Source organism: Cetorhinus maximus, chromosome 2 (genome assembly GCF_964194155.1).
Source record: "Cetorhinus maximus chromosome 2, sCetMax3.hap1.1, whole genome shotgun sequence".
Taxonomy (NCBI): domain Eukaryota; kingdom Metazoa; phylum Chordata; class Chondrichthyes; order Lamniformes; family Cetorhinidae; genus Cetorhinus; species Cetorhinus maximus.
Genome location: NC_135880.1, coordinates 29,448,679 through 29,475,110, shown reverse-complemented (window position 1 = coordinate 29,475,110; position 26,432 = coordinate 29,448,679). Strand labels below are relative to the sequence as shown.

Genomic DNA, 26,432 nt, shown 5'->3' with positions numbered 1-26,432 from the left:
ATTGATTATGGAAGGATGAGCGCATAATGATCCAGGGGAGCAGCATGCACATTGACATTGTCTGCACTGTAACTAATCAAATGTCCTTTTTCTTCCTTTCAGCATCACTGGAGCCGGGCCGGGAGGAGGAGGCAGAGGGCCCACCTCTCACCCCTGAAGCACCTCAGCAAATGCACTCTCCAGCGTCACACCATCTCAGCCAGGCAGGCACCAGTGCAGATACTAGCACCTCAGTGGGAATTAGATCTTCGGCTAGTGTCCTGGGGTGGTGAGGGCACTTCACACTCGCTTGAGGTGCGGGCAGAGACAGAGAGTGCCTAGGGCGCCGGCAGTCGGAGGACTGCTGGGGACCAGATACTTGCTCAGTCAGTGGCTGATGATGTGCCTCTGGAGTTGTCTGTGAGGCAGCGAACGCTGGAAGTGCAGCAGGGTATGCAGGACGATCTGGTGGAGATACGTGAAGCAATTTGTGGCATGGTTCCCGAGCTGAAGGAGTCCACACGGAGCATCACTGATGCAATGAGCCTCATGGCTGAATGCCATGCTTCCTCCATGGAGAGAGTGGCGACTGTCGTGGAGAGGCACCTCCAGGAGAACAAGCTGGTCCTCCTGGGGTTGCGCTTGGACCTGCAAGCCCTCACAGCGGCATTGGCCACAGCTGATCAATGCCAGTGTGGGAGATGGTCTGGGCACTAAGTATCCCAGCTCAGTGCCCATCCATCTATGAAGAGCAGGGAGGTCCAAAGCAACCTCACGTCGGCGCAGCAGCTGCCTTTCATCTCTGCGGGCTCCTCTCAGGGCGCTCCAGATGAGGGCAGCAGCTCCTCCGCCCCTCTGCCAGTGACCGTGGCATCCAATGAGTCTGCGTCGACTGGGGAGAAGCCAGCTGTGGAGCTGGCCACTCCCTCCTAGGCGGGGCTAGCACAGGCTCCACGGGCCAGAGGACGTCCGCCAAGGTCATTGAGGCCAACAGGACAGCACAGTCAGCAGGCTGTCTCAAATGTCAGTGCCAGCGAGGGGACAGCACCAAGACGTAGCACCCGTAAGCATAAATTTAAGGCAGCTTAGGCACACCACAGGTTTCTCACTGGTGTTTTTATGTTGGCCCATAGTACTTAGTTGAAGACTCGATGTGATGTCTGACACTGTTTTTGTTTTGCTTTATGAATTTACTTCTGTTTGCTCAATAAATTTTGACATGTTGCCATGCCTCAGGGTGATTCCTTACTTCTGCATGTGTATGGGAAGTCATGATGTTATGAGTGAGTTGTTTGATATTGAGCTTTATTGACAAGGGCCTTAGTTAATGTTACTATCCAGGCTGATTTAGCACTCAGGTATCGAGTGTGGAGCTTGCTGCCCTGGCGTGAGTTGAAGGCTCATCTGTGGTGTTCTAGCTGAAGGTTCTTTGGATTAAAGTTTCCCGGTGTCCCTGTCTCCCTGGAGTATCCTAGGTCAGCATCTACCCCCTCAGCATTCTCCTGTGCATGCTCATCCTCGGAGTCACTGCTGGACTCATCATGTGCGTCTGGAGCAACTGTGTCCACGTCTTCCTCGTCCACTGCGTCGCCCCTTTCCAGCGCCAGATTGTGGAGAACACAGCATGCAACCACTATCAGTGACACACGATCTTGGGGGTATTGCAGTGCGCCCCCTGAGCGGTCCAGTCATCGGAAGCGCATCTTGAGAAGACCGATGGTTCTCTCCACCACAGCCCTTGTGGTGCTGTGGCTCCTATTGTAGCGCTGCTCAGCTTCTGTTCTTGGATGGCGGAGAGGCGTCATGAGCCACCTTCTGAGGGGATAGCCCTTGTCACCCAGCAGCCATCCATCCAGCCGGGCTGGAGCACTGAAGAGGCTCAGCACCTGGGAATGTCTGAGGATGTAGGCGTCATGGGAGCTGCCTGGGTACCTTGCACAGACTTGCAGAATCACCATCCTGTGATCACACACTATCTGCACCTTCATGGAATGGAAGCCCTTCCTGTTGACGAAGGCAACGGGCTCACCTGCTGGTGCCTTGATGGCCACATGTGTACAGTCTATAGCACCCTGGATGCAGGGGAAGCCAGCAATGGCCACGAAGCCTCTGGCTCGCTGTGTGTGGCTGGCATCGTCCCAGCGGTAGTGAATGAAAGTCAATGCATGCCTGAATAGAGCGTCTGTCACCTGCTTGACACAAGTGTGGACAGCTGATTGGGAGACACCACAAAGATCACCCACCGAGCCCTGGGAGGAGCCAGAGGCATTGAAGCTGAGGGCAGCTGTGACCTTTAGAGCCACTGGCATGGGGTGCCCACCCACACAGTTAGCAGAGATCTCAGGGCCAATCATCTGACAGATGGAGGTGACTGTCTCCTTTGAGAGATGGAGCCTCCTTCAGCACTGGACCTCAGACATATTGAGGTAGCTGCTTCGCCGCCTTTAAATCCTTGTACAGAATAGTGGCGTCTTCTGTGGCCCCTTCCGCCTTGGACCTGTGCCCCTTGTGCCTGCGCCTCTCCTCCCAAAGGTGACTCCTCTGGAGGCTGAATGTGGACCCCTGGCCTCCTCCCCTCTTTGGCCCTCCCTTCCTCAGAGGAGGTGCCTCCAGTGGAGAGCACAGCTCCCATTCCCAGGCTAAGGGAAGGCTTCCTGAAAGCTGCAGGCCCCAGAAATGATTTCTACTGTAGAGTACTGACCAAGGCTTTTACTCCTGTCCTAGCAGCTGGTATGAGTTTTGAAGTCTTCCTGCTCATTCAGGCGAGTAAAAGTTACTTTCACACTTAAATCCCTCAAACATCACATGCATGACCCTACTTGGGCAGGATGAGGTTTATACAAATGTCTCCTACCCGCCTGCCCGTTGCGCCTGTGCGACATCCTGAAGATCACACGGGCTTCGAAAAATCGAGATCAATTGCTGCCTCAAGGGCCTTAACTGGCCCCCAACGTCATCGCGTGTCATTTTACGAGTGGGCGTGCGGGGTCCAGCCCCTCACGCCAACGGGAAAATTCTGGCCTAAAAGTTGACAAGGCACCGGGACCAGATGAGATGCATCCAAGATTTAGAAGGAAGTGAGAGTAGAAATTGCAGGGGCACTGGCCATAATCTTTCAGTCTCCTCTTGATTCAGGGGAAGTGTCAGAGGACTGCAGAATGCAAACATTACGCCCTTGTTCAAAAAAGTTTGTAAGGATAAGCCTAGCAATTACAGACCAGTCAGTTTAACTTCAGTGGTGGGCAAGATTCTAGAAACAATTATTCACAATGGAATTAGTAGTCACATGGAAAAATATGGATTGATAAGGAAGAGCCAGCATGGATTTCTGAAGGGGAAATCATGTTTAACTAACTTGCTGGAGTTTTTTGAAGAAGTAACAGAAAAGGTCGATGAGGGTAATGCTGTTGATGTGGTGCACATGGACTTTCAAAAGGCATTTGACAGTGCCACACAACAGACTTGTGAGAAAAGTTAATGGTTATGGGATAAAAGGGACAGTAACAACATGGATATAAAATTGGCTGAAAAATAGGAAGCAGAGAGTAATGGTCAATGGATACTTTTTGGGCTGGAGGAAGGTTTGTAGTGGAGTTTCCCAGGGGTCGGTGTTGGGACTCTTGCTTTTCCTGATGTATATTAATGATCTAGATCTTGGTGTGCAGGGGATTTTTCAAAGTTTGCAGATGATACGAAGCTTGGGAGTATTGTAAACTGCGAGGAGGACGGCGTAGAACTTCAAAAGGACATAGACAAGTTGGTGGAGTGGGCAGATAGATGGCAGATGAAGTTCAATGTGGAGAAGTGTGAGGTGATGCATTTTGGTAGGAAGGACATAGGCAGGCAATATAAAATAAGGGGTGAAATTTTGAAGGGAGTGCAGGAGCAAAAAGACCTGGGTGTATATCTGCATAGATCATTGAAGGTGGCAAGACAGGTGGAGAGAGCAGTTAATAAAGCAGAAAGTATCCTGGGCTTTATTAATAGGAGCATAGAGTACGAGAGCAAGGAAGTTATGCTGAATTTATATAAGACACTCATTGGACCTCAGCAGGAGTATTGTGTACAGTTCTGGGCACCACACTATAGGAAGGATGTGAACACGTTGGAGAGAGTGCAGAAGAATTTTACAAGAATGGTTCTAGGGATAAGAAACTTATGAAGATAGGCAGAAGGTGGGACTGTTCTCCTTGTAGAGAAGAAGGCTAAGAGGAGATTTGCTAGAGATGTTCAAAATCATGAGGGGGCTGGGCAGAGTGGATAGGGAGAAGCTGTTCCAGCTCATAAAAGGATCAAGAATGAGAGGACACAGATTTAAAGTGATTTGCAAAGGAAGCAAATGCGATGTGAGGAAAAACTTTTTCACACAACGAGTGGTTTGGGCCTGGAATGCATTGCCTGGAATTGTGGTGGAGGCAGGTTCAATCGAGGCATTCGAGAGGGCATTAGATGATTATTTGAATAGAAACAATGTGCAGGGAAAAAGGCAGGGCAATGGCACTGGGTCATAACGCTCATTTGGAGTGCCGGTGCATACACCATGGGCCAAATGACCTCCTTCTGTGCCATTAAAATTCTGTGATTCTGCTTCAAAAAGGTTGCAGGCCTCAGCCAAGCAGAAGCATGCCTGAATTGGTATTGGAGATTTGTCAGATATCACACCGCGTCGGGTATCACCATGAAGGCGAGCAGTGTGCTTGCAGTACAGGTCAATATGCTGTTATATGCAATGGGTGACTGTGCAGATGATATCCTCATCAGGCAGGGTATCGATGAGGAAAAACCCACGTACAATGAAGTATTCAAAGCACTTGATTCATGCTTCAATCTGAGAGAGGATACAATTATTGAGCAGGCTAAATTTAATAAATGTACAAAACCTCAAGGCTACAAACAACCTGTATACACTTGCAAAGAACTGTGGGTATGGAAACTCAAAAGAGGAGCTGATCAGAGACAGAATTGTCGTGGGAGTGTTGGATGATGCCTTGTCTGACCACTTGCAGTTGAGGGATGATCTAACCTGAGCAGAGGCAAATTTTCCACCATTTTCAATAGTTTTATATCTGGTAAAGAGAAATGTTCAAAGGAAAATTTAAAAAACTATACTTTTTAATGTCCCTGTGATTTTTCTCCAGGAACAGCATAATGGATCTACCTACACCACAGGGACTGCAGAGGTTCAAGAAGGCGGGTTACCATGACCTTCTCAAGGGCAACTAGGGATGGGCAATAAACATGTTGACCTAGCCAGTGACGCACAGGTCACTTGAAAAAAAAGCGAACAAGAGAAAATCTAACCATCTCCCCTTGACATTCAATGGCATGACCATCACTGAATCCTCCATTATCAATATCCAGGGGGTTACCATTGACCAGAAACTGAACTGGACTAGCCATATAAATACTGTGGCTATAAGAGCAGGTCAGAGGCTAGAAATCCTGCAATGAGTAATTCACCTCCTGACCCCCCCAAAACTTGTCCACCATCTGCTTTCACGCCGGCTGGCCAATTAACGGCCAGCCAACATGAAATGTGTGCTGCAGCGCTTAGAGCTGCGGGGCGGGGGCGGGAGAAAGGCGAGGGCGGAAGCGTGTGCATGCGCACGGGTGCACGCAATGAAAGTCCTCTGAAGCACAGAGCTGCCTCAGGGAGCCGAAGATTTATAAACCCAAAAAGTAATATCTTAAGCAATGTTAAAAATGTGTCCCCTCTGTCACATGAGCAGGGACATGTTATGAATGAAATGTAAACATTTTTATTTGCTGTTGGAAACCTCATACCGCCCATGGATGAGGTTTCCTAAAAAAATCCAAAGTCTGCTTGGCCTTTTTGCCTACTTGCCAACCGTAAGATTGGATGGGCGGTGAAAAATTTCATTTAATTATTACTTTAATGGCCTTAATAGGCCTGTTAATTGTTGGCGGGCGCACTGCGGCTCTCCAGCGCGCCCGCGGACAGAAATATCACTCGAGTGCGCAATGACATCAGGATACTCGCCCAACGTCATTGTGCGTCATTTTACGCTCATTCGGGTTGGGTGCGCACCCGCCCGACGAGTGCAATATTCTGGCCATAATTTTGAATATCTCTATGAGGTCAGCCCTTCACCTTTTCGGCTCTCAGGAGAACAACCACAACTTTGCCAAACTCTCCAAAGCTCCTCAAACCTGGTATCTGCTTTATAAACTTCCTCTGCTCCCTCTTCATGGCCTTGATGCCCTTCCTAAAATGTGTTGCATTACAATACTCCAGCTGAGACCAAGAGATTTGTACAAAGCAGAGACTTGTGAAGGTTGAGCATGACTTGCTTGGTTTTGTATTCAATGCTCATGTTAACAAAGCCAGGTATCCCACATGCTTTCTCAACAGCTTTATCAACTTATTCAGCGATTTTGAAATCCCAGGTCCCTCTGCTCTTGTACCCTCATCAAAATAGCGCCATTTGGATTATACTGCCTCTCCATTTTGTTCCTCCCAAAATTTATCGCTTTGATCCATTGTGCAGAAAAGTAGAAGAAGCCAAATTTAAAATCACACCCCCAAGGCACTTTGGTTAACAACGGCTTGGTGGTGGGGAGCACCCCTTCTGAGGCATTTAAATAATATTATAGTGTCTGTGCCATCTGTGGGATGTGATGAGTCTGCACATGCTCCGACCTCTCAGGAGAGGCTCAGAAGTGTCAGAGTTATACCAAAGTGAGGAGGTCTCGTGGCATGGTTGGTAGCATCCTTGCCTTTGAACCAGAAGCTCTGGGTTCAAATCCCACTCTGGAATTTGATAAAGTGGCCAAACAGCTTTATTATCAATATACAAATCCTTCCAACATAAGCCAATGGCAGGTGGTAAGAGTGGGAGAGATTACTGGTCAGCTATGTGATGGAAAGTAAATGGAGCTTCTACCATCACTACCCATGGCTACAGCATGCATGTAAAAGTGTATGTTGCTGCAGCATCTTGGACTGGGTGGCTGGTGACAGCATGGGGTTCAGTCCCTATTCTAGCTGGGTGGTTTTGAGATCTGTCTCCTTTCCCTACTCATGGTGTAGATTCTGATGCTGTGGATTGGACCTGCCTCTGGCATAGAACTAAAGAAGTGTCAATCCTTTCCTGAAGTTTTGTGCCTAGGGAACTGGGCTTTCCCTGAGGGCAAGGGCTGGAAATATTGGGCATTGTATAATTTGTTCACTTAACTCTACTTCAGCAAAGCTTATATAATTCCTTATTAGTTAGTCATTTAGACTGAGAATTAGGCACCTTCACAAGGCCTGCAGCAAGGATCATTTCACAGCAGGAGTTTACTAATCTTCTTTACCACAAAACAAAGCCACTGGAACAGTTTCTTAGCTACATGTATGGAAGGGAAGGGTGGTGAAGATGAAAGAGCTTTACTACAAACAAGTAACCACACCAGGTCATACATCCAACAGTCTATAGACTTCTGAATTCACACCATAAATTAGGATTTATGAGCTAAAATTCCCTCATTTAAATGCAATTAACGTAAAGTAATCTCAACTAGTTTTCTACACATTAATAATTACATTACATTTGACCAAATGATATTAGAAGGATTAGGATTGAAGAACATATGCTTCCAGGAACTTTGAACTTTTATGTGAAATTCAAAAGAGCTGCTAGGTGACTTAAAATTGGAAATCTACCAGTTCAGTAAATTGATAATACTGGTAAAGGTATGAATGATTAAATAAAATGTAGAAGAATAGTTTGAAGTCATTCTAGAATTCAGCAGGATTTTCCTCTGACTTAGTTAGTTTACTGTTGTAATATACCTTTAAGGGATAGCAGCATGGCACCACCAGAAGGGAAGTTTGTCATGTGATCCAGTCTCAGTTTCACTTAGGCCTGTGAGTAGAACACAGCACTGCTGCTGATGTCTTCAAGCTTTCTATCCATGTATTTATGTTCTCATGTGCCTAGTCTAAATAAATGAACCCATAACGTGTTTACACAATGCCTTATGAGTGATTGGTGCCTTTCATATCATTATGAAAATGAAACCTGGTGTTCAGCAATGGTCAAACAGCCTGGCAGCAAGATTAAGTACAGGCATGACATGGTGAACAGCCTTAGATTGTGCTACATGGCATGAGATAACCCTTGATATTTTGGTCAGACTGCAACAAATTTGCAGCATCAGAGAGTGTTGAAATTGCAGCATGGTGAGTGCACAGAAAAGCTTTGAAGATACAGGCCAGGATAGTGCTCAGATAAAAAGCTGCTAAGCAGACAGATCCCTTGTGCAGCGCATAGCCTGTCAGTTTAGTGAGTAGGACAGTGCATCAAGAGGACTAGCACCAGGTTAGCTCAGCCTGGAAAGGCATGTAACCAGGGTGTGGACTGGAAGTGTATCACATGACACACTTTCCTTCTAATGATGCCATGCTGCTATCCCTTAAAGGCATATTACAATAGTAAATTAAGTCAGAGGAAAATCCTGACGAATCCTAGAATGACTACAAACTATTCATAAAAATCAGGCCAGAGAAAGTTGTGATTATAGTGGGTAGTTTCTGGAGTTGCTGAACGATAAATTGAATAAAATAAGGAGGAAGGTCAAAGGGATGTTGCCAAAATGACCACAAAATTCCCCAGTTTGATTTGGGATACAGCTGACCTACTATCCAAATTCAAAATTTTCAATCAACTTACAGAGCTATGGTTTCTTGATTCAGGAGTGTCTGAACCAGACAAGCAAGCCATAACAATTCCCCTAGCAATTGAGAATGAAGGTCTACACAGGCCGAACATGAAAGGATTAACAGCAGATGAGCTATAGTGTCCCCAAAGGATATGGACTATATCGGAAGACCGGTTCCAAATCAAGTTAAACATCCATATTCATTGACTAGAGATCATGTCATTTTACAACAGAATCCATAGACCACTTTGTCAGCAGTTGCAGAGAAAAGGGTAGATACTGTGATTTTTCAAACGCAGAGCTGGCAGACAGAATTGTTGAGTTGGTGATAATATCCACTCCCATGGAAGCGTTCCAGAGAGATCTGCTAAACAAGCCCAAATCGACGAACAACTCAGGGTCTGGATTTCCTTCCCTAAAGGACATTAGTGAACCAGATGGGTTTTTATAACAATGGTCACCATTTGGCTTTTAATTCCAGATTTTTTATTGAATTCAATATTCCACCATCTGCTATGGTGGCTTTCAAACCCAGATCTCCAGGGTGTTATCCTGGGTTTCTGGATTACTAGTCCAGCGACAATACCACTACACCATCACCCTATTCCTTATTGGCCAAGGTTGACACAATGGCGAGTGCCAACATATTACCTCTGTGAATTCTTAAAGACGTATCCACAGACATGGAAGGCAATGGCGAAACCTCCTGCTGCGTAATTTTCAGCATAAAATGGCTCATTTATTCCATACGCAGGATCCATTGTCCTGGTGTGCAAGTACAATCAACCCTCCTGGGTGTCACAGATGTTCTACATAGTGCAGACTAAAGGCCCAGTGATTGTAGGTGTACTACCATGCTTTGACCTTACACTAGTGACAATCCATGGAATCAATCAGATCTCATACAGCATATCAACCTCAGAAACTACTTCTAATGCCTCAGTTCAGGACCTAACATTGAAATATCCAGAAAGAATCTTTCCGCAAAATTGGCAGTTTCATGGGAGCTGCAATGTTACCCTTGCAAGGGGATGCAAGCCCATCAATTAATCTGGCACGTTTTGGGCAACACAAATGCCAGCAGGTACAAGAAGGAACGGTGAAAGATTCTAAACTACAGAAACTGTGGAAAATCATCATTGAAGGATAGCCTGATTCAATTCAGTATATCCACAACCACGTGAGACCATTTTGGCCTTATCAGGATGAGCTAAGCAACTCCTGGGGAGTCATTTTTGGAATCCTTGCAACCTATGTTCTTCAACCACTTCATCACTCACACATGGGCATAGATTGGATGAGAAGACTTGCAAGCGAGACAGTCTGTTGGCCAGGTATGAGCAATGACATTAAAGTCATTGTCAAGAAGTACAAGACATGTCAAGAGCATATGCCAATGCAGTACAAAGAACTACTGATTCTGCATGAAATTCCTACCCAGCCTTGATCCAAAATCGCATTCGACCTCTTTCATGTCCATGGTACTGACTTCAATATCATCTTTGACCACTTTACCATATACCCCATTATTCGACAGTTGCACAATAAATCAAGCACAAATGTCACGCACATTCTAAGTCTATTTTCAGTTTATTTGGTGTGCCCAGAGAGGTCATTATGGATAGCAATCCTCAATTTATTGGTAAGCCAAATCACAATATGTGTGAGAAGTGGAATATCGATCACACCATCTCTTCTCCTCATTACCCTATATTTAATGGCCTAGCTGAATGAATGATACATACAGTGAAATCCCTAATTCTCAAATGTAGACAGACCATGCAAGATCTACACATTGCAATGTTACATCTGGCAGTGGTATCTTTAAATACAACTATTCTATCACTGGCAGAGCTCAGGTTCAGCAGACTAGTGCATACCAATCTATCTACTCTTACCCATTCTACTCTCTCAAAAACTAGATAGCAACTTTTAAAATTGCAAGAGAAGTTGACCAATGTGCACAATAAATGTGGGGAGAAAATTGCCAAGTTTACAGTTGGGACAACAAGTTCATATCCAGGATCCCACAGAAGGTACATGGCAACCAGCAGAGGTGACAACAATTTGTTCGGAACAAAGGTCCTATGAAGTCATTACACACAAAGGCACAATGGTAAGATGTAACCGAGGACAAATCAGATCTATTCTATCCCTCCTCAACCACTGTAAAGTCCTATTGCATTGAGGACTAGATCCCAAATGCACCCCAGAACAGCATCCAGGAATAACAATTCCACAGAACACTGTGAACAATTAAAGAAACCTCCAGACAAGGCTACCATTACAAGGTCTGGGCATACCTGCAGATTACCTCTATGCTTTAGAGAGTCATAGATTCCTCTGTTCTATATACTTATGTAATGGTAACTAACGAACATGTGTTGTAAATGGTTTTACTTCTTTGAAAGGGGGAAAGTATCTTTAAAAAGAAAGGAGGATTTTTTTTCTTCATTCATGGGATGTGGGCATCACTGGCTAGGCCAGCATTTATTGCCTCTAAGGGAAAGCAGCATCACATCGATAGAGGGGAAGTTTGTCATGTGATCCAGTCTCAGTTTCACTTGGGCCTGTGAGCAGAACAGAGCACACACAGCTCTGCTACTGATGTCTTCAAGCTTTCTATCCATGTATCTATGTTCTCATATGCCTAGGTTAACCAAATGAACACACAAAATGTTTACACAATCCCTTAGGAGTCATTGGTACTTTTATATCACTATAAAAACGTGACATTTACGTGCATAGGAACACTTGAAAATGGAAATGCAAAGACCGACTTCCCAACAAGGACACCACCACACGCTTCTCTCCTTCAAAACTCTTGAAAGGAGCAAAAACTCGAGAACTGTTTAGGAAAAATTTAGGAAAATTTTACCACAAAGGTGATCAAACAAATTCCAAGACATTATAGTAACTAAGAGACACAAATCCAATGACCCGCTTACCTTCTATATGTTTTCAGGGTCTCATCCAGTTTCTCCTTGAGTACTTGCAATGAATCCATATTCTGTTAATCTGCCCATTATCCATCACCAACCTGAGCTGACAGCTATCATCCAACTCCTCAATCTCCCAGTGCACTTCAATGTGTTTGCCCAAGAATTGTATTGGATTCTCCCCCATGCCTACCCCTAGTGCTTTAGAGTTGTCGTTCTTCCACTTGTGGCATTTTGTTCCTGCTGCTAATGGGTGGCCTTTTCCTTTGCAAGGAACATAAAGATAAGATGCTCTTTCCGGGTTCTCTCATTCAGTTGCCTCCCTCCAAATTGTCTGCACCATTCTTTTCTAGGGTTTACAGTCTTCAGGTCCAAGTAGGATTTCCCTGCTTGCCATTAATCGCTAGCAACAGTGTTTCCATTCTATTATGCCTTTCAATGAAATTGCTGGGATGCATTAGAGGAAAGCATTCATCTTTAAAAGGAGAATTATTACAGGATAATACTTTTTACTTTTTTTCAAACTACTCAAGTTTCTATTATGAGCTTTGATGAAACTTCTTGGTTAATGAAATCTCCACTCACCACAAAAAGAATAAAATTACTGTGATGTTCCTTATATTGGGAGTGATAATCAGATCCAAATAATTGTGTGCAGACTTATTTCTATCCACAGGGTCCTGGAGGAAAAAGAACAGAAAAGAAATGAATCCAAAAGGTGTGAATATTTTTCATGTATTAACAGTGCCAAGACAAGCAGCGGACCCTAATCAGCACCATTGGATTTGTTTCAACCTCTGCTCTTTCCAGTTTTGGTAACATGTATCTATGACCCTAGTTTTCTTAATTTAGTTACTCAAGAATGTTTTGTGTTAGTTACAAAGCACATTGCAGAGACTCATGGATTTTAAACTCAACACAAGTCTGTGACAAAGGAAATAAAGTTAAAAAAAGTACTTTGTTACCGTATTACTGTATGTAGTATCAAATATTGCACCATGATGTCTCTTGCCATTTTTCCTAGCAGCATCTTTCAATATTGCTTCAGCTTGTTCCACATGACCATAAATGAGCAACCATCTAGGAGATTCAGGTATGTACCTACAATTTAAATCAAATAACTTGGTGAGTTAGAAAACTGTCATTTCACCTACGATGATAGGCTGAACAAATTGGGTCTATGTTCTTTGAAGCTTAGAAAAATGAGAGGTGATCTCATTGAAACAAACAATATTCTAAAGGGGCTTGACAGGGTAGATACTGAAAGGTTGTTCCCCAGGGCTAGAGAATCTAGAACACAGGGGCAAAAGCTTCAGGATAAGCGGGCCAGTCATTTAGGACTGAGATGAGGAGAAATTTCTTCACACAAAAGTTTGCGAGTCTTTGGAATTCTCTACCCCAGAGGGTCCTGGATGCGCCATCCTTATATTTAAGGCTGGGATAGACAGATTTTTGGTCCCTCAGGGAATCAATGAATATGGGGAGCAAATGGGAAAGTGGAGTTGAAGTTGAAGATCAACCATGATTGTATTGAATGACGGAGCAGGCTCGATGGGCAGTATAGTATACTCCTGCCCCTAAATCTTATGTTTTTATGTACCTCTGCCAACTGAACTGCACCCTCTTACCTGGCTGTAACTTGACCAATAAAATGGCATTTGGACGTTTTACCCTGGGCAGAATGATACGCTCTCCCACCGGCGGGTTTGTAGGTGGTGGGTGAGCATAAAGTTCCTCGGGTAGGCTTCCCGCTGGGTTCCTACCCAATGCCAATCCATTCAGAACTCAACAATATAACTAAAACAAAAACAAAAAGTGCTGGAAATACTCAGCAAGTCTGTCAGCATCTGTGGAGAGAGAAACAAAGTTAATGTTTCAGGCCGATGACCCTTAACTCTTTTTTCTTCCTCCACAGATGCAGCCTGGCCTATTGATTATTTTCAGCATTTTCTGTTTTTATTTCAGCATCTGCAGTACTTTGCTCCAGCTCTATAACTGACGGTCTCACTCAGACTCAAATGTGACCATTACAAGAAATAAGGCTAAGAAGTTGAATAATGGGATGCTGGCTGTGGGAAGGGAAGGCATGGTGCCTTCACACTGGACTTCCATTCCATCAAATTGTCTATCATAATTTCTGAAGGACAGTGGAATCTATTTTTGGGCAGGAGCATTGTAATAAGGTAATAATACAAGGCTCCATGCTTGTCATTCCCAACTCAACTGTAACAAGCCATGGTCTCAGGCATCGAGAGATATTGCTGGATGCCACAGAAAAGGTAAAAGTAGGTTTCAAGGGCCAAGCAGCTACGTGACAAGGCATAACCAGGAACAATAGTGGCTATATTATGGAACTAGTAATCCAGAGGCCTGGATTAATACTCTGGAGACATGAGTTCAAATCCTACCATAACACTTGGGGAATTTAAATTCAGTTAATTCAATAAATCTGGAATTAAGAATTAAAATCAGTAATGATGACCATGGAATTAATGGATTTCCATAAAAACCCATCACGTTTACTAATGTCCTTTAGAGCAGGAATTCTGGCCCCTTACTCACTCTGGCCTGCATATGACTCCAGAACCACAGCAATGTGGTTGAGTCTTAACTCCCCTATGAAATGGCCTAGCAAACAACTCATCTGTCAAGGGGGCCACTTTCTCAACGGCAAATGGGGATCCAGAATAATTGGTCGCTTTGCCAGAGACACCTGCATCCCTTGAAAGCATTAAAAAAAAAGCTTTATTACTCATGTAATTTGGGTGATTTGAAAAAAAAAAATCACTGCTGACAATTGTTTAACCAGAAAAAAATAACAAAAATGATTCTGGGCATGAGGTACTTCAGTTCTGCGGATAGATTGGAGAAGCTGAGTTTGTTCTCCTCAGAGAAGAGGGAAGGTTGAAAGGAGATTTGATGGACGTCCTCAAAATCATGAGATGTTAAAAGAGCCTTCCGAGATTTGGAAGCAAGATTCAAATTTTGGCTGGATTTGGACTCTGTAGAGAGTTAAGGAAGCCACTGTGTGGGAAATAAATGTTTGGTATGTAAGAAGAAACTGAGCTGGAAGGAGATTTGTAGATGAGATGTAAGAGTTTCATTTGAGTTTGGAGGCAATAGGCCAAGGAGCTCAGGAGATGAAGAAGGTACTGAAGATGGAGCGATGTAGGCCAATTCTCTTGTATTCTTCTGTAATAATATTTCATATATTACTCAGAATACAGTACTCAGTATGACATTTCACTCAGTGCTTTTAAAGAGATGAGATTTCAGGTCAATGCTCGAGAGATGAAGAAGCAGTGTATAAAATATGTGACCATAATCCTCCTCATTACACAAAAATATCAAATATGGGTTTCTTTCACTTTTACTTTGAATTTTTAAAATGTATTTTAACCTACTAAAATTAAACGTGTAAATTTTTCAAAGGTGTTTACTCCCAGAAGCATTATTAAAACCCTTCACGGTTGTGTGTGTTGTGTGTTTTTGTTCCATTATGACCGCTTAATAATATTTCAAAATAAATATTTTCTCAATGTAGGAGCATTTAGTGAAATACACTGATTACTATTAGTGTTGAAGTAGGCTGGCATAGGTTAAAAAGTCTAATGTGCAAAAAGTAAAATCCTAATGAGTCAAAATAGATTTAAATCGTCATTCTTTAAAATTTGGACCATATCTTTCTATCCAAATGAATCCCATAGAAAATGAGCAATGAACAGTTTTCTGTTCTGTTTTGACTAAATAGAAAATGTGGCACAAGTACATAAGAAATAGGAGCAGGAGTAGACCATACAGCCCCTCAAGCCTGCTTCTACTCCACTTTCCCATCCATCCCCATACCCTTTGAATCCCTGAGAGACCAAAAACCTGTCTATCCTTTTGCGTAGACAATTCCAATGACTCATGAACCTCTTGGCAGGATTTTCGTGTCTGCTGGTGTTGGGCGTGCATGGCGGCATGAGCGGACAACATGGCGAGATTGGCAGAAATGGGTTTCACGATACTGTAAAACCAGTTAGCGATTCTTCACATGGACCTTATTCACTGGTACACGAGTACCATTAAACTCTCTATCCCTTCTCTGCTTGACTTTACCTAAATTGTTACCCGAATCTGCCTCCAGTGGCTGAAATTGGACCTGTTGCATTCATTTTATGAGGGGAAAATATGAACAATTAAGGCCAATTTCAGACGCCACGTTTCACACCCAGAAGATGCTTGGCTCAATGCCACACTGAACTACCTTTCGGGCATCCCAGGTGGTCACCTAAAGCGCTCTTTAGATAGCTTACGTATTTAAATGAGGGCCCTAGTGCCTCGATAGTCATGAACTGAGCAAGAGCTGGACCTACTTCACTCAGAAATCTTCAGCGGCCTGGAAGCTTTGAATTAAGTTCCAAAAATCGCGCCCCCAGCTGTTGCCTCACAACCCCACAGTACCCCTCATTACTTTTCCATCCCTGGCCACCACCCTGCTGACGTCCCACCTCTCCCCGAGGACTTGCCTTCAGGCCACTGCCACGGAGAATAAATGGGCCGACGTTAATCTTTTAAAATGTGTGAGCTGCCCGTGGAGGTGCAACAGGTGCCAGCAGCTCACCCTAGTAATGTTAATGGCGCTCAAGGTCCCATTTTGGGCCAACCTCAGAACTCCTGGTTTTGGCACGTGCTTGGTGTCTGTTGCCCATTTAAGCCCGAAAACAGGCTTAATGAATTTTCAAAGTGTCCCGTGTCTTTCTTTGCGAAAATTACTTTAAATAAATGACTGATGAATTCACTCACCACCAAAGAGGTACGTATAGAATTTCTGGGAGAGTCAAAGTCAGTAGTAGCATCCTCCAATCTCGGATATAATACGCACAAAGCGGCAGAAGCATGTATCCGAGGGCATAAAATATGCACATACCAAGTGTTGTGTAAGCAATCCTCTCAGATTTTCCAAGGAGTTCTGTTCCTGCTCAGTGAGAAAAGCATGTAATGAGGTCGATTAAATCACGAGTAACAAATTAAACACGATGGCCTGGAGTTTCTGCTCGATTGCATTGTCTCTTTCGGCACAATTTGGCCAAAATCATCGCAGCCAGCACAAAAGATTGTGGAATTTTAAGCTTAACTTGTATTTGATGCAACTTCAGTTTCCGTGATCATTTGCGCTAGTTTTAAAAACATCGCCCTGGTAGCAGGCCCCGTCCACAAAATGATCACACCACCTGGGTGAATTATTCACCATTGGAGGTCTCGTTCACAGGCCTGCGTGAGGGCCCCCAAAATTAAGCTGGTTCTTTTGGGCGAAAAGACAGTAAAAGGTATTTTTTCAAATGTGATTTTTGTTTTAATTCACAAAGAAATTGACTATTGTACCCCAATATAAACAAGAAAATGGATTTATACATTTTTAAAAGCAAATTTCAATAATTTAAGAGCAGGTTACTCTGAGGAGGTCGATTGACAGTGTTAAAAAAATTATTATTTTTTTAACATAAGTCTATTTTCAGCTTTTTAATCAATCGCCAAGTTGCCACTTTAAAAAATTTGAAGTAAATTTTTTGGAAATATTTTTCTTTGCAATAACAACTCCTATTTATATAGCACCTTTAACATGGTATGACATTCCAAGGTGTTTCACTTAAGAGCTATCACAAAATTTTGTACTGAGCCACATAAGAAGATATTTAGGCAGACTTAGTCAAAGAGGTAGGTTTTTAGGAGCATCATGAAGAGGTAAAGAGAGATAGAGAGGCAGAGAAGTTTCATATAGGGAGGAGGTTCCAGAGCTTAGGGCCTTGGCTGAAGGCACTGACTGCAATGGTGGAGTGACTTAAAAACACCTCAATATATTCTTGAATTGTTGAGAATTCTCTCCAAAGTCTTTATGTGCATTTCAGAGATTTTCAAACTCCAAAGCAGCTCTGCATATCTTTACTTATGTTATGAACCAAATAAACAGATAGGAGGGAGAAAAAAAAATGCCTGTTGATTCCAACAAAGATAACTGTACCATTTTCCTGTTTTTGGTCATCTTAAAACTCTTCCATACTCCTGGACTGAGAGAAAGCTTTGTGTCTGAAAGATTATCCTTCCCTCACTTCTAGCTCTGAAGTACTTTCTGTCTATTTTATCAATACTATTTGCAGCGCCCAATTGAAATTTCTTTTGGTGCTTTGATCCTCCAAATGCTCTCTGCTGTCCTAAATGTTCTTTCTATTCCCTGTATCTTCATTGTGTTATGATCAGTCCACTAATCTCCTTTTTTCCCAGAACCACATGGACACAACTCCTTGGGTTAAAAACTCAGTAAAGCCCGTTTTTGGGAACAGGGGTCATGATTTACTATCTGCCCATGCCCAGGAAGTGGGGGCGGGGCGAGGCGAGGCATAAAATAACACACAGTGATGTTGGGCGTGCATCCCGACGTCACCACGCGTCATTTAGATTTTCAGGTTGGCGGGCAGGAGAAGAGCCCAGGCAACCTCGGGCAGGATGAGGTTTCATGAACATTTTCAAAGTGTTTTAAAAGTTTTTAATAAAGTTAATGGACATTTCCCAGCTCATGTGACAGTTTCACATGAGGGGACATGTCTTAAAATTTTTTTTTTCCTTTGCTAAATTTTTTCAACTTAAACTAATCTCCCTGAGCCTCTCTGTGACTTAACATTTTTAAATCCCTTTGTAGACTCCTTATGTCCTCTTCACAACTTACTTTCCTACCTATCTTTGTGTCATCAGCAAAGTTAGCCACCATAATTTGGTCTCTTCATCCAAGTCATTGCCAACCCAAAAATGACCCATTTATCCCAACTGTCTGCTTTCTGTTAGTTAACCAATCCTCTATCCATGCTAACATGTTACCCCCTACACCATGAGCTCTTATTTTGCATAGTAACCTTTGATGTGGCACTTTATTGATTTTTTTTATTCTTTCATGGGATGTGGGTATCACTGGCCAAGTTGGTCAGCATGTATTGCCCATCCCTAATTGCCCTTAAGAAGGTGGTGGTGAACCGCTTTCTTCAGCTGCTGCAATCCATATGGTGTAGGTTCACCCACAATGCTGTTAGTTCCAGGATGTTAGCCCAGTGACAGTGAAGGAACAGGATATAGTTCCAAGTCAGGATGGTGTGTGTCTTAGAGGGGAGTGGGCAGGTGATGTTGCTCCCATGCATCTGCTAAGTGGTAGAGGTCATGAGTTTGGAAGGTGCTGTCGAAGGAGTCTTGGTGAGTTGCAGTGCATCTTGTAGACGGTATGCACTGCTGCCATTGTGCATCAATGGTGGAGGGATTGAATATTTAAGTTGTTGGATGGGGTGCCAAACAAGCAGGTTGCTCTGAAGAAGAGTCATACGGACTCGAAATGTTAACTCTGTTTCTCTCTCCACAGATGCTGTTAGACCTGCTGAGTTGCTCCAGCATTTTTTGTTTTTGTTTCAGATTTCCAGCATCTGCAGTATTTTGCTTTTATCTTAGGACTGCTTTGTCCTGGTTGGCGTCAAGCTTATTGAGTGTTGTGGGAGCTGCACTCATCCAAGCAAGTGGACAGTATTCCATCACACACCTGACTTGTGCCTTGTAGATGGTGGACAGGCTTTGGGGAGTCAAGTGGTGAGTTACTCGCTGCAGGATTCCCAGTCCCTGACCTGCCTTTGTAACCACAGTATTTATATAGCTGGTCCAGTTCAATTTCTGGTCAATGGTAACCTCCAGGGTGTTGATAGTGGGGGATTCAGTGATGGTAATGCCATTGAATGTCAAATGGAGATAGTTAGATGCTCTCTTGTTGGAGATGGCCATTGCCTGACACTTGAGTGGCATGAATGTTACTTACAATTTATCAGCCCAAGCCTGAATATTATCCAGGTCTTGCTGCAGCTGGGCACAAACTGTTTCAGTGTCTGAGGAGCTGCAAATAGTGCTGAATCCTCCTTGACTATCCCCACTTCTGACCTTATGATGAAGCAGCAGAAGGTGGTTGGGCCGAGGACACTACCCTGAGGAACTCCTGCAGCGATGTCCTGAGACTGAAATGATTGACCTCCAAACACCACAGCCATTTTCCTTTGTGCTGATTATGACTCCAACCAGTGGAGAGTTTTCCCCCTGATTCCCACTGACGCCCATTTTAATAGGGCTCCTTGATGCCACACTTGGTCAAATGCTGCCTTGATGTCAAGGGCAATCACTCTCACTCACTTCTTGAGTTCATATTTGGATCAAGGCTATAATGAGGTCAGGAGCTGAGTATCCCTGGCGGAACCCAAACTGAGCGTCAGTGAGCAGGTTATTGCTGAATAAGGGGCACTAGACAGTGCTGTCAATGAAACTTTCCATCACTTTGCTAGCAATCGAGAGTAAACTGATGGGGTGGTAATTGGCCTGGTTGGATTTGTCCTGCTTTTTCTGGTCCCCAGTGCCATTTTAGCTAAACTGCAGGCCCTCTCCATCATTATAAAAACACAGGCCTTAGCGTAATCACATGCAGCATGCTCCTAAATTTAGAATATTCACTCCTGATTGATGAGGTTCAATACTTGGAGCACAATGTTATAAGGCAGGTGCTCAAATGGTGCACATCAGATATCATACTTAACTACAGATGTAAAACAACCTTAGCAGAAGAAAAAGACAGGCATTGACCCGGAACTTAAAAACCAATCTGCCTTTCCCAATCTGCACAGTGACCTGACCAAATTACCATTAAATCCTGATTTTTTTCTTTCATGGGATGTGGGCATCACTGGCAAGGCCAGTATTTGTTGCACATCCCAAATTGCCTTTGAAGTTAATGGTTTGCTTGGCCATTTCAGAGAGCAGTTAAGAGTCAACCACATTGCTGTGGGTCTGGAGTCACATGTAGGCCAGAGCAGGAAAGGATGGCAGATTTCTTCATCTACATTAGTGAACCAGATGGGTTTTTACAGCAATCAATGATAGTTTTTATGGTCACTATTACTAAGACTAGCTTTAATTCCAGATTTTTTTTTGATTAATAAATTAAATTGATTAAGCAATTGAGTTTAAGGCCCATCAGCTGTCATGGTGGGATTTGAACTCATATCTTCAGGGCATTAATCTATATTGCTGGATTATGAAGCTAGTGATATTACTACGACACCACCACCTCCCTCCTTTAACTACTTCTCTATTTGTCCCATTAACACCCTATTTTGCCTTGCACCATCAACATTTTTGCCATTTAACCCAAAAAAAAATTCCGATGGAAGGTCATCAAACTGAAACGTTGACTCCGTTTTTCTCTCCACAGATGCTGCCAGGCCTGCGGAGTATTTCCAGCATTTCCTGTTTTTGTTTCAGCTTACCAACATCCAAAGCATTTTGCTTTTTCCACAAGCTCCTAACTTTGGTATTGCAGGTGAGGCCGCCACCCATTGGTTGATGTTTGTGAAGAGGAAAAAAATAAGGAAGGGAAGAAAAGTTCAAAGAATAACATCAGAAATTATAAAGTGTTATGATAATTGTGGAAGAAAACAAGCATTCTCACATGTTCATTAACAGGGAGATTAGAAAGTCATCGTTAGGGTTTTTGAAATGTTATTCAATTTTCTCATGTCTTGTACCTTCTGTGTTTTATTTTGCAGGTTTGTTAATGCCTGGAAACCTGTCTGTCTGCTTCTGGTTTAGCATAAAATCAATTTGCCCAAATGCCGTGTTAATTGTCCCATGTTTTGCAACAATTACTACATGTGCTGTTCTCTGTGATCTTGCTGCTTGTTGTGGCTATGGTTTATTATTGAACTCATCAAAGAAAATCTTTCGTTTTCTATGCAAGAGCGAACCTACAAATTAAAATCAGAAGTCAGCGCTGGGTTAGTCATCACAGGAAACAATACAGATAATAATAGCCAGAAAAGAGAAAAAAAAAAACACCTTGCATTTCCTACAGCGGCTTATTAGTCATTGAAACATCCCCAAATCCTACACACAATGAATTATTTTTTTGGGAGCGTAATGACAGTTAAGTAGGCACAAGGGGAAACTATTCTCTGCTGGCCCGCAAACAAGAATGAAAGGAATAATTAGTTAATTTCTGATTTGGTACTGTTTGAGGAATAAAACAGCAAAATCATGAAGTGAACTCCCTGTACTTCTTAAAATGCCCATCTGAATAGGTTGATGGGAACTCAGCTTAAAGTCTAGATGGATGCCACCATGACAAACAAACACCCTCTCTCTGTTCTATCAGCCAAGGCTGTGAGCTCAAGCTCCATAGGTAATTATTTGGTTTAGCTGGTAGAGGACTGGAGTCTACTATGTATTTTTTCCAAGTAAGTTATTCAGTCCATGTAAACCAGGCTACCTGTGTAACTCTATAGTTGCCTCAGTTTTCAGGAATAAACCTGCCTGGCGAGATCACTGTGGGGCAATGTGGGCTGCAGTTGTTGAACGACAGTGAACAAAGTGTTCACAAAGTATGACCCTTCTTCAGTCATACAGACTGGAGGCATTGGGTCTGTTTCACGGATGCTGTCAGACTCGCTGAGTTTTTCTAGCATTTTCTGTTTTTATTTCAGATTCCCAGCATCCGCAGTATTTTGCTTGTACCTTAGTGTTAGAAATCAACATGGTTATGCTTCAATGCATTAAAAATGTAAGTTTACAACATTTAAAATGGCTTTCTAGACATTTTGTCACTTTAAACTGGTGGCATGCCATGCTTAAAGAAGCCCTGCAAGAGCAAGAGTTCTGCAATATGCTAATTTTGTTCCAGATATGCTTTACCGCCCAAGGTGCTTTCTACCACACTCTCTACTTTTCAAGCCACTGCTTTCTCCATCTCTCTGTCTTTTCAGTAGCTAATTTTGGTTATACTATTAGGGGGCAAGGCTTAGCACTTCTATGTCAGGAAGGTGGAGAAGTTGAAAGATGCACAAACACAAGCAGCTGCATATAACAGTAAAGATATCCAGGCACCAGAGAAAGCGCAGAAAAAGGAAACCAAACTCATATCGAGCACCTACGTTTTGAAATTCTTCACTCTGGAGATGAGCAAGCTCAGAGGAGATAAATTCAAATGTTCACAATACTTAAGCAAACTGTTACATTGAAGCCAAGAATGACCTTAAATTCCCTCTTCAACTTAGGCATTTAAAACTGTTATCTGAGAGGGCAGGATGGGATTTTTGGGGTGTGACCTGACTAGGTTCTAGCCCCACTTCTTGATCGCCCATCAAAAGTTCGCCTCTTGCAGGGATTCTAAATGTTTTCAGTTCATCTTTGAAGGACCTCTCTGTCCTCGGACTCTGACGTTGTTCCAATGAACCTCAACTTAAACTCAAGGAACGGCAGCTCATTTTTCAATTCTGGCCTCAACACTGAGTTCAACAATTTCAGACCATATCCACCTTTTGTTTCTTTATCATCCCATTACCTTTTGCCTTGCACCTGTCATCCCTTTCATGGGGCAGAATTTTCCAGCTGATGTGCGGGTGGCGGAGCCCGCACGTCAGGGTGTAAAATGTCGCGCGAGCGTCCCGACGTCAGCGTGCGGCATCACGATATCTCGGTGGGCGGGCGCGCTCAGTTTGCCCGCCATTAATTGAAGGGCTCTTAACTTGCCAATTGTCCAGGATTTTGAGGGGCCCGTGCGAACATCGGGTCGGCGCATGGGCCCAACGGGCAGGCGGGGAGGAGATTATTTAAGAAAACTTTTGCAATGTTGGGATATGTGGACTCAGAGGGGTTGTTCATGTTTTACATGAAGTTATAATTGATGAAATTGATTAAAACATACCTAAGTGATTGTTAGTAGTTCTCATCGATGTCCAAGAGGTTTTTGTGTAATTTGAAACCAGTCGGCAGACAGCATTCTTTTTCGGCCTTGCAGCTTTCCAGAGGCCTCCATTTAGCCTGAAGCTATGAGTTCTGACCTCTCCAGTGGAGGCAGCTCCTCTGAGGAGAAAGGGAGGGATAGAATAAGGAGGAGGCCAGGACTGGACAATCAGCCTCCAGGGGAGCCACCTTTGGATGTCCAGGCACAGGCACAAGGGGTGCAGGGCCAAGAGGTTGTCCAAGGTGGAAGGGGCCGCAGAAGACACCACTATCCTGCTGCCAGGGTATACAGGCGGTGAAGCAGCTACCTCAATATGACTGAGGTGCAGTGCCGAAGGAGGCTCCGTCTGTCAAGGGAGACAGTGAACTATATCTGTCAGATGATTGGCCCTGAGATCTCCCCTAACTGTGTGGATGGACACCCCATGCCAGTGGCTCTGAAGGTCATAGTTGCTCTCCACTTCTATGCCTCTGGCTCCTTCCAGGGCTCAGTGGGTGATCTTTGCGGTGTCTCCCAATCAGCTGTCCACACTTGTGTCAAGCAGGTTACAGACACTCTGTTCAGACGGGTATCCACCTTCATCCACTTCCGCTGCGACCAGGCAAGTCAGGCACAGCGAGGCAGAGGCTTTGCAGCCATTGCTGGCTTCCCCCGTGTCCAGCGTGCTATAGACTGTACACATGTGGCCATCAAGGTGCCAGCAGGTGCCCCCGGTGCCTTCATCAACAAGAAGGGCTTCCACTCCATGAACAGATGGTGTGTGATCACAGGCTGCAGATTCTACAAGTTAGTGCAAGGTACCCAGGCAGCTCCCATGACGCCTACATCCTCAGACACTCCCAGGTGCCGGGGCTCTTCAGTGCTCCAGCCTGGCTGGATGGTTGGCTGCTGGGTGACAAGGGCTATCCCCTCAGAAGGTGGCTCATGACGCCTCTCCGCCATCCAAGAACAGAAGCTGAGCAGCGCTACAATAGGAGCCATGGCACCACAAGGGCTATGGTGGAGAGATCCATCGGTCTTCTCAAGATCCGCTTCCGTTGCCTGGACCGCTCAGGGGGTGAACTCCAGTACCCCCCAGATTGCGTCTCTGTGATAGTGGTAGCATGCTGCACTCTGCACAATCTTGCGCTGGAAAGGGGGGATGGAATTGACGATGAAGACCTTGACGCCCTGGATGAGGCTGCACATGATGAATCCAGCAGTGGCTCAGAGGATGAGGAAGCACAGGGCAATGATAAGGGGCACAACGACAACCCGCGTTTACACCAAGGAGGCAGGGACACCCGGGACAATTCAATCCAAAGATCCTTCAGCTAGCTCCACACACTTGGATCAGCAGGAACAGCATTGCCTGGAACTTCCACACGTGGCACTTAGGTCCTATATCTTCCACCTTATCAGCTGCAACTAAGGCCTTAGTACAGAAACATCAATGTCCACTCAAGCACTCATGATAATTATGTGAAAAATAAAAACAGCACCACAATGAAAAGACGCTCAGCCATGGTAACAAAGGTGGACTTTATTGTGTCCAAAATTAAAGCGCACATGATTATTTCACAATGACAGAAAAATGGGTCCCTATTCTAAGACCAACACAAAATCACCAGTGACAAACCTGTTGAGTGCCTAACTTGCCCTATGCTTATGTTTGCGGGTGCTATGTCTTGGTGCCACCCCATTGCTTGGAGTGGCTTGTGACACAGCCTGCTGACTCTGCTGTCCTATTGGTCTCGATGACATGGGCGGGCGTCCTCTGGCCTGTGGAGCCTGTGATGGCCCCGCCTGGGAGGGAGTGGCCAGTTCCAGAACTGGCACCTCCCCAGTTGTTGCAGCCTCAACGGAAGAAACGTTGACTGCCAGAGGGGCGGAGGAGCTGCTGCCCTCATCCGGAGCGCCCTGAGAGGAGCTCGCAGCGACGACAGGCAGCTGCTGCGCCGATGTGAGGTCCAAATCTACCTCCCTGTTCACTGCTGATGCATGGGCAACGAGTGCTGGCGCTTGGTGTCCACAACATCTCCCACAATGGGAAAAACCAGAACCGCTGTGAGGGCTTGCAGGTCAGAGCGTAACCCAATCATATTTTGATCCATTCGGTTAAAGCCCCTCTCTATGAGAGTCGCCAATCTCTCATTGAAGGAAGCCTGAAGCTCTACCCTGAGGGCGGATTCTTCTCATGCACTCTGCCTAGACTCTTCCATTGCAGAAAGCAACTGAACCACTCCCTCATGCAACCCTGCCAGATGCAAACGCACTTCCTGCCGCCTGTCCTGCAGCTGCTGCAATGGGGACAACTCCAGAGGCATGTCATCAGTGCTGGACTCCGGCTGCTGGAGCCATCAGCACTCTCTGCCCCTACCATCTCCTCCAGTGATCGTGATGTGCCCTCTCCACTGTGACCCGGGACACTAGCCGATGGTAAAGTCCCCACCGAGGTGTGTGTGTCTGTGCTGGTGCCTGGCTGGCTGAAATGATGTGCCGCAAGTTGCACACGTTGCCCCTCAGGTGTGGAGGGGGTGTTGCGGTGCGGACGTGTGGGTCGCTCTGGTGGTGATGCTGAAATTGACAACAAGGACAGTGCATCAGTTAGCGTGCATTCACTTCAACCTTTCATCCCTTTCCCCCCCCCAGCCTCTTAAGTCGCTCGCCCTTAAAGACCCGAAGGAGAGGAACATTGGTGAGGTGGAAATGCAGACAGGCTGGTCAGATGGCCTCCTGAATGCCACATGGCTTGTTATGAACCATAGGAGTGGGGAGAGTGCAGGGGTACATGATGTGGATGCATTGTTGCCTGTTGTGGGGCTGAGGAAACATCTCAAACAGTTGTGACATTTTCCATCAAACACAGGAGGTTGAGAGGTCATATTATTGCCCTTCATTCCGTAAGGAGGGGCATAGATCGGGTGGCCAGGAGGCAACATTACCCCTTGGCGCAGGAATGAGTAACGTGGTGGAATTCATCTAAGTTGAGTGCCATGAGGTTCACAGCTGAAGTGCTGAGGACCTTTTGGACAAAGTAATGTGGGGCGCACTGGCTGAAAGGGTGCAGGAGGTCCCAA

The 26,432-nt window shown here is 44.6% G+C and overlaps 1 protein-coding gene across 1 annotated transcript in view; it reads right to left on the bottom strand.

The window, feature by feature from the left end:
- Nucleotides 1-26,432, bottom strand: part of LOC144689899 (organic cation/carnitine transporter 2-like) — a 90,333-nt gene that overhangs the window by 32,601 nt on the left and 31,300 nt on the right. The window contains exons 4-6 of the mRNA XM_078557401.1: nucleotides 16,371-16,542; nucleotides 12,548-12,683; nucleotides 12,168-12,262 (exon numbers count right to left, since the gene is read on the bottom strand). Coding sequence (XP_078413527.1) covers nucleotides 12,168-12,262; nucleotides 12,548-12,683; nucleotides 16,371-16,542 — 403 coding nt within the window. The remainder of the gene's footprint in view (nucleotides 1-12,167; nucleotides 12,263-12,547; nucleotides 12,684-16,370; nucleotides 16,543-26,432) is intronic.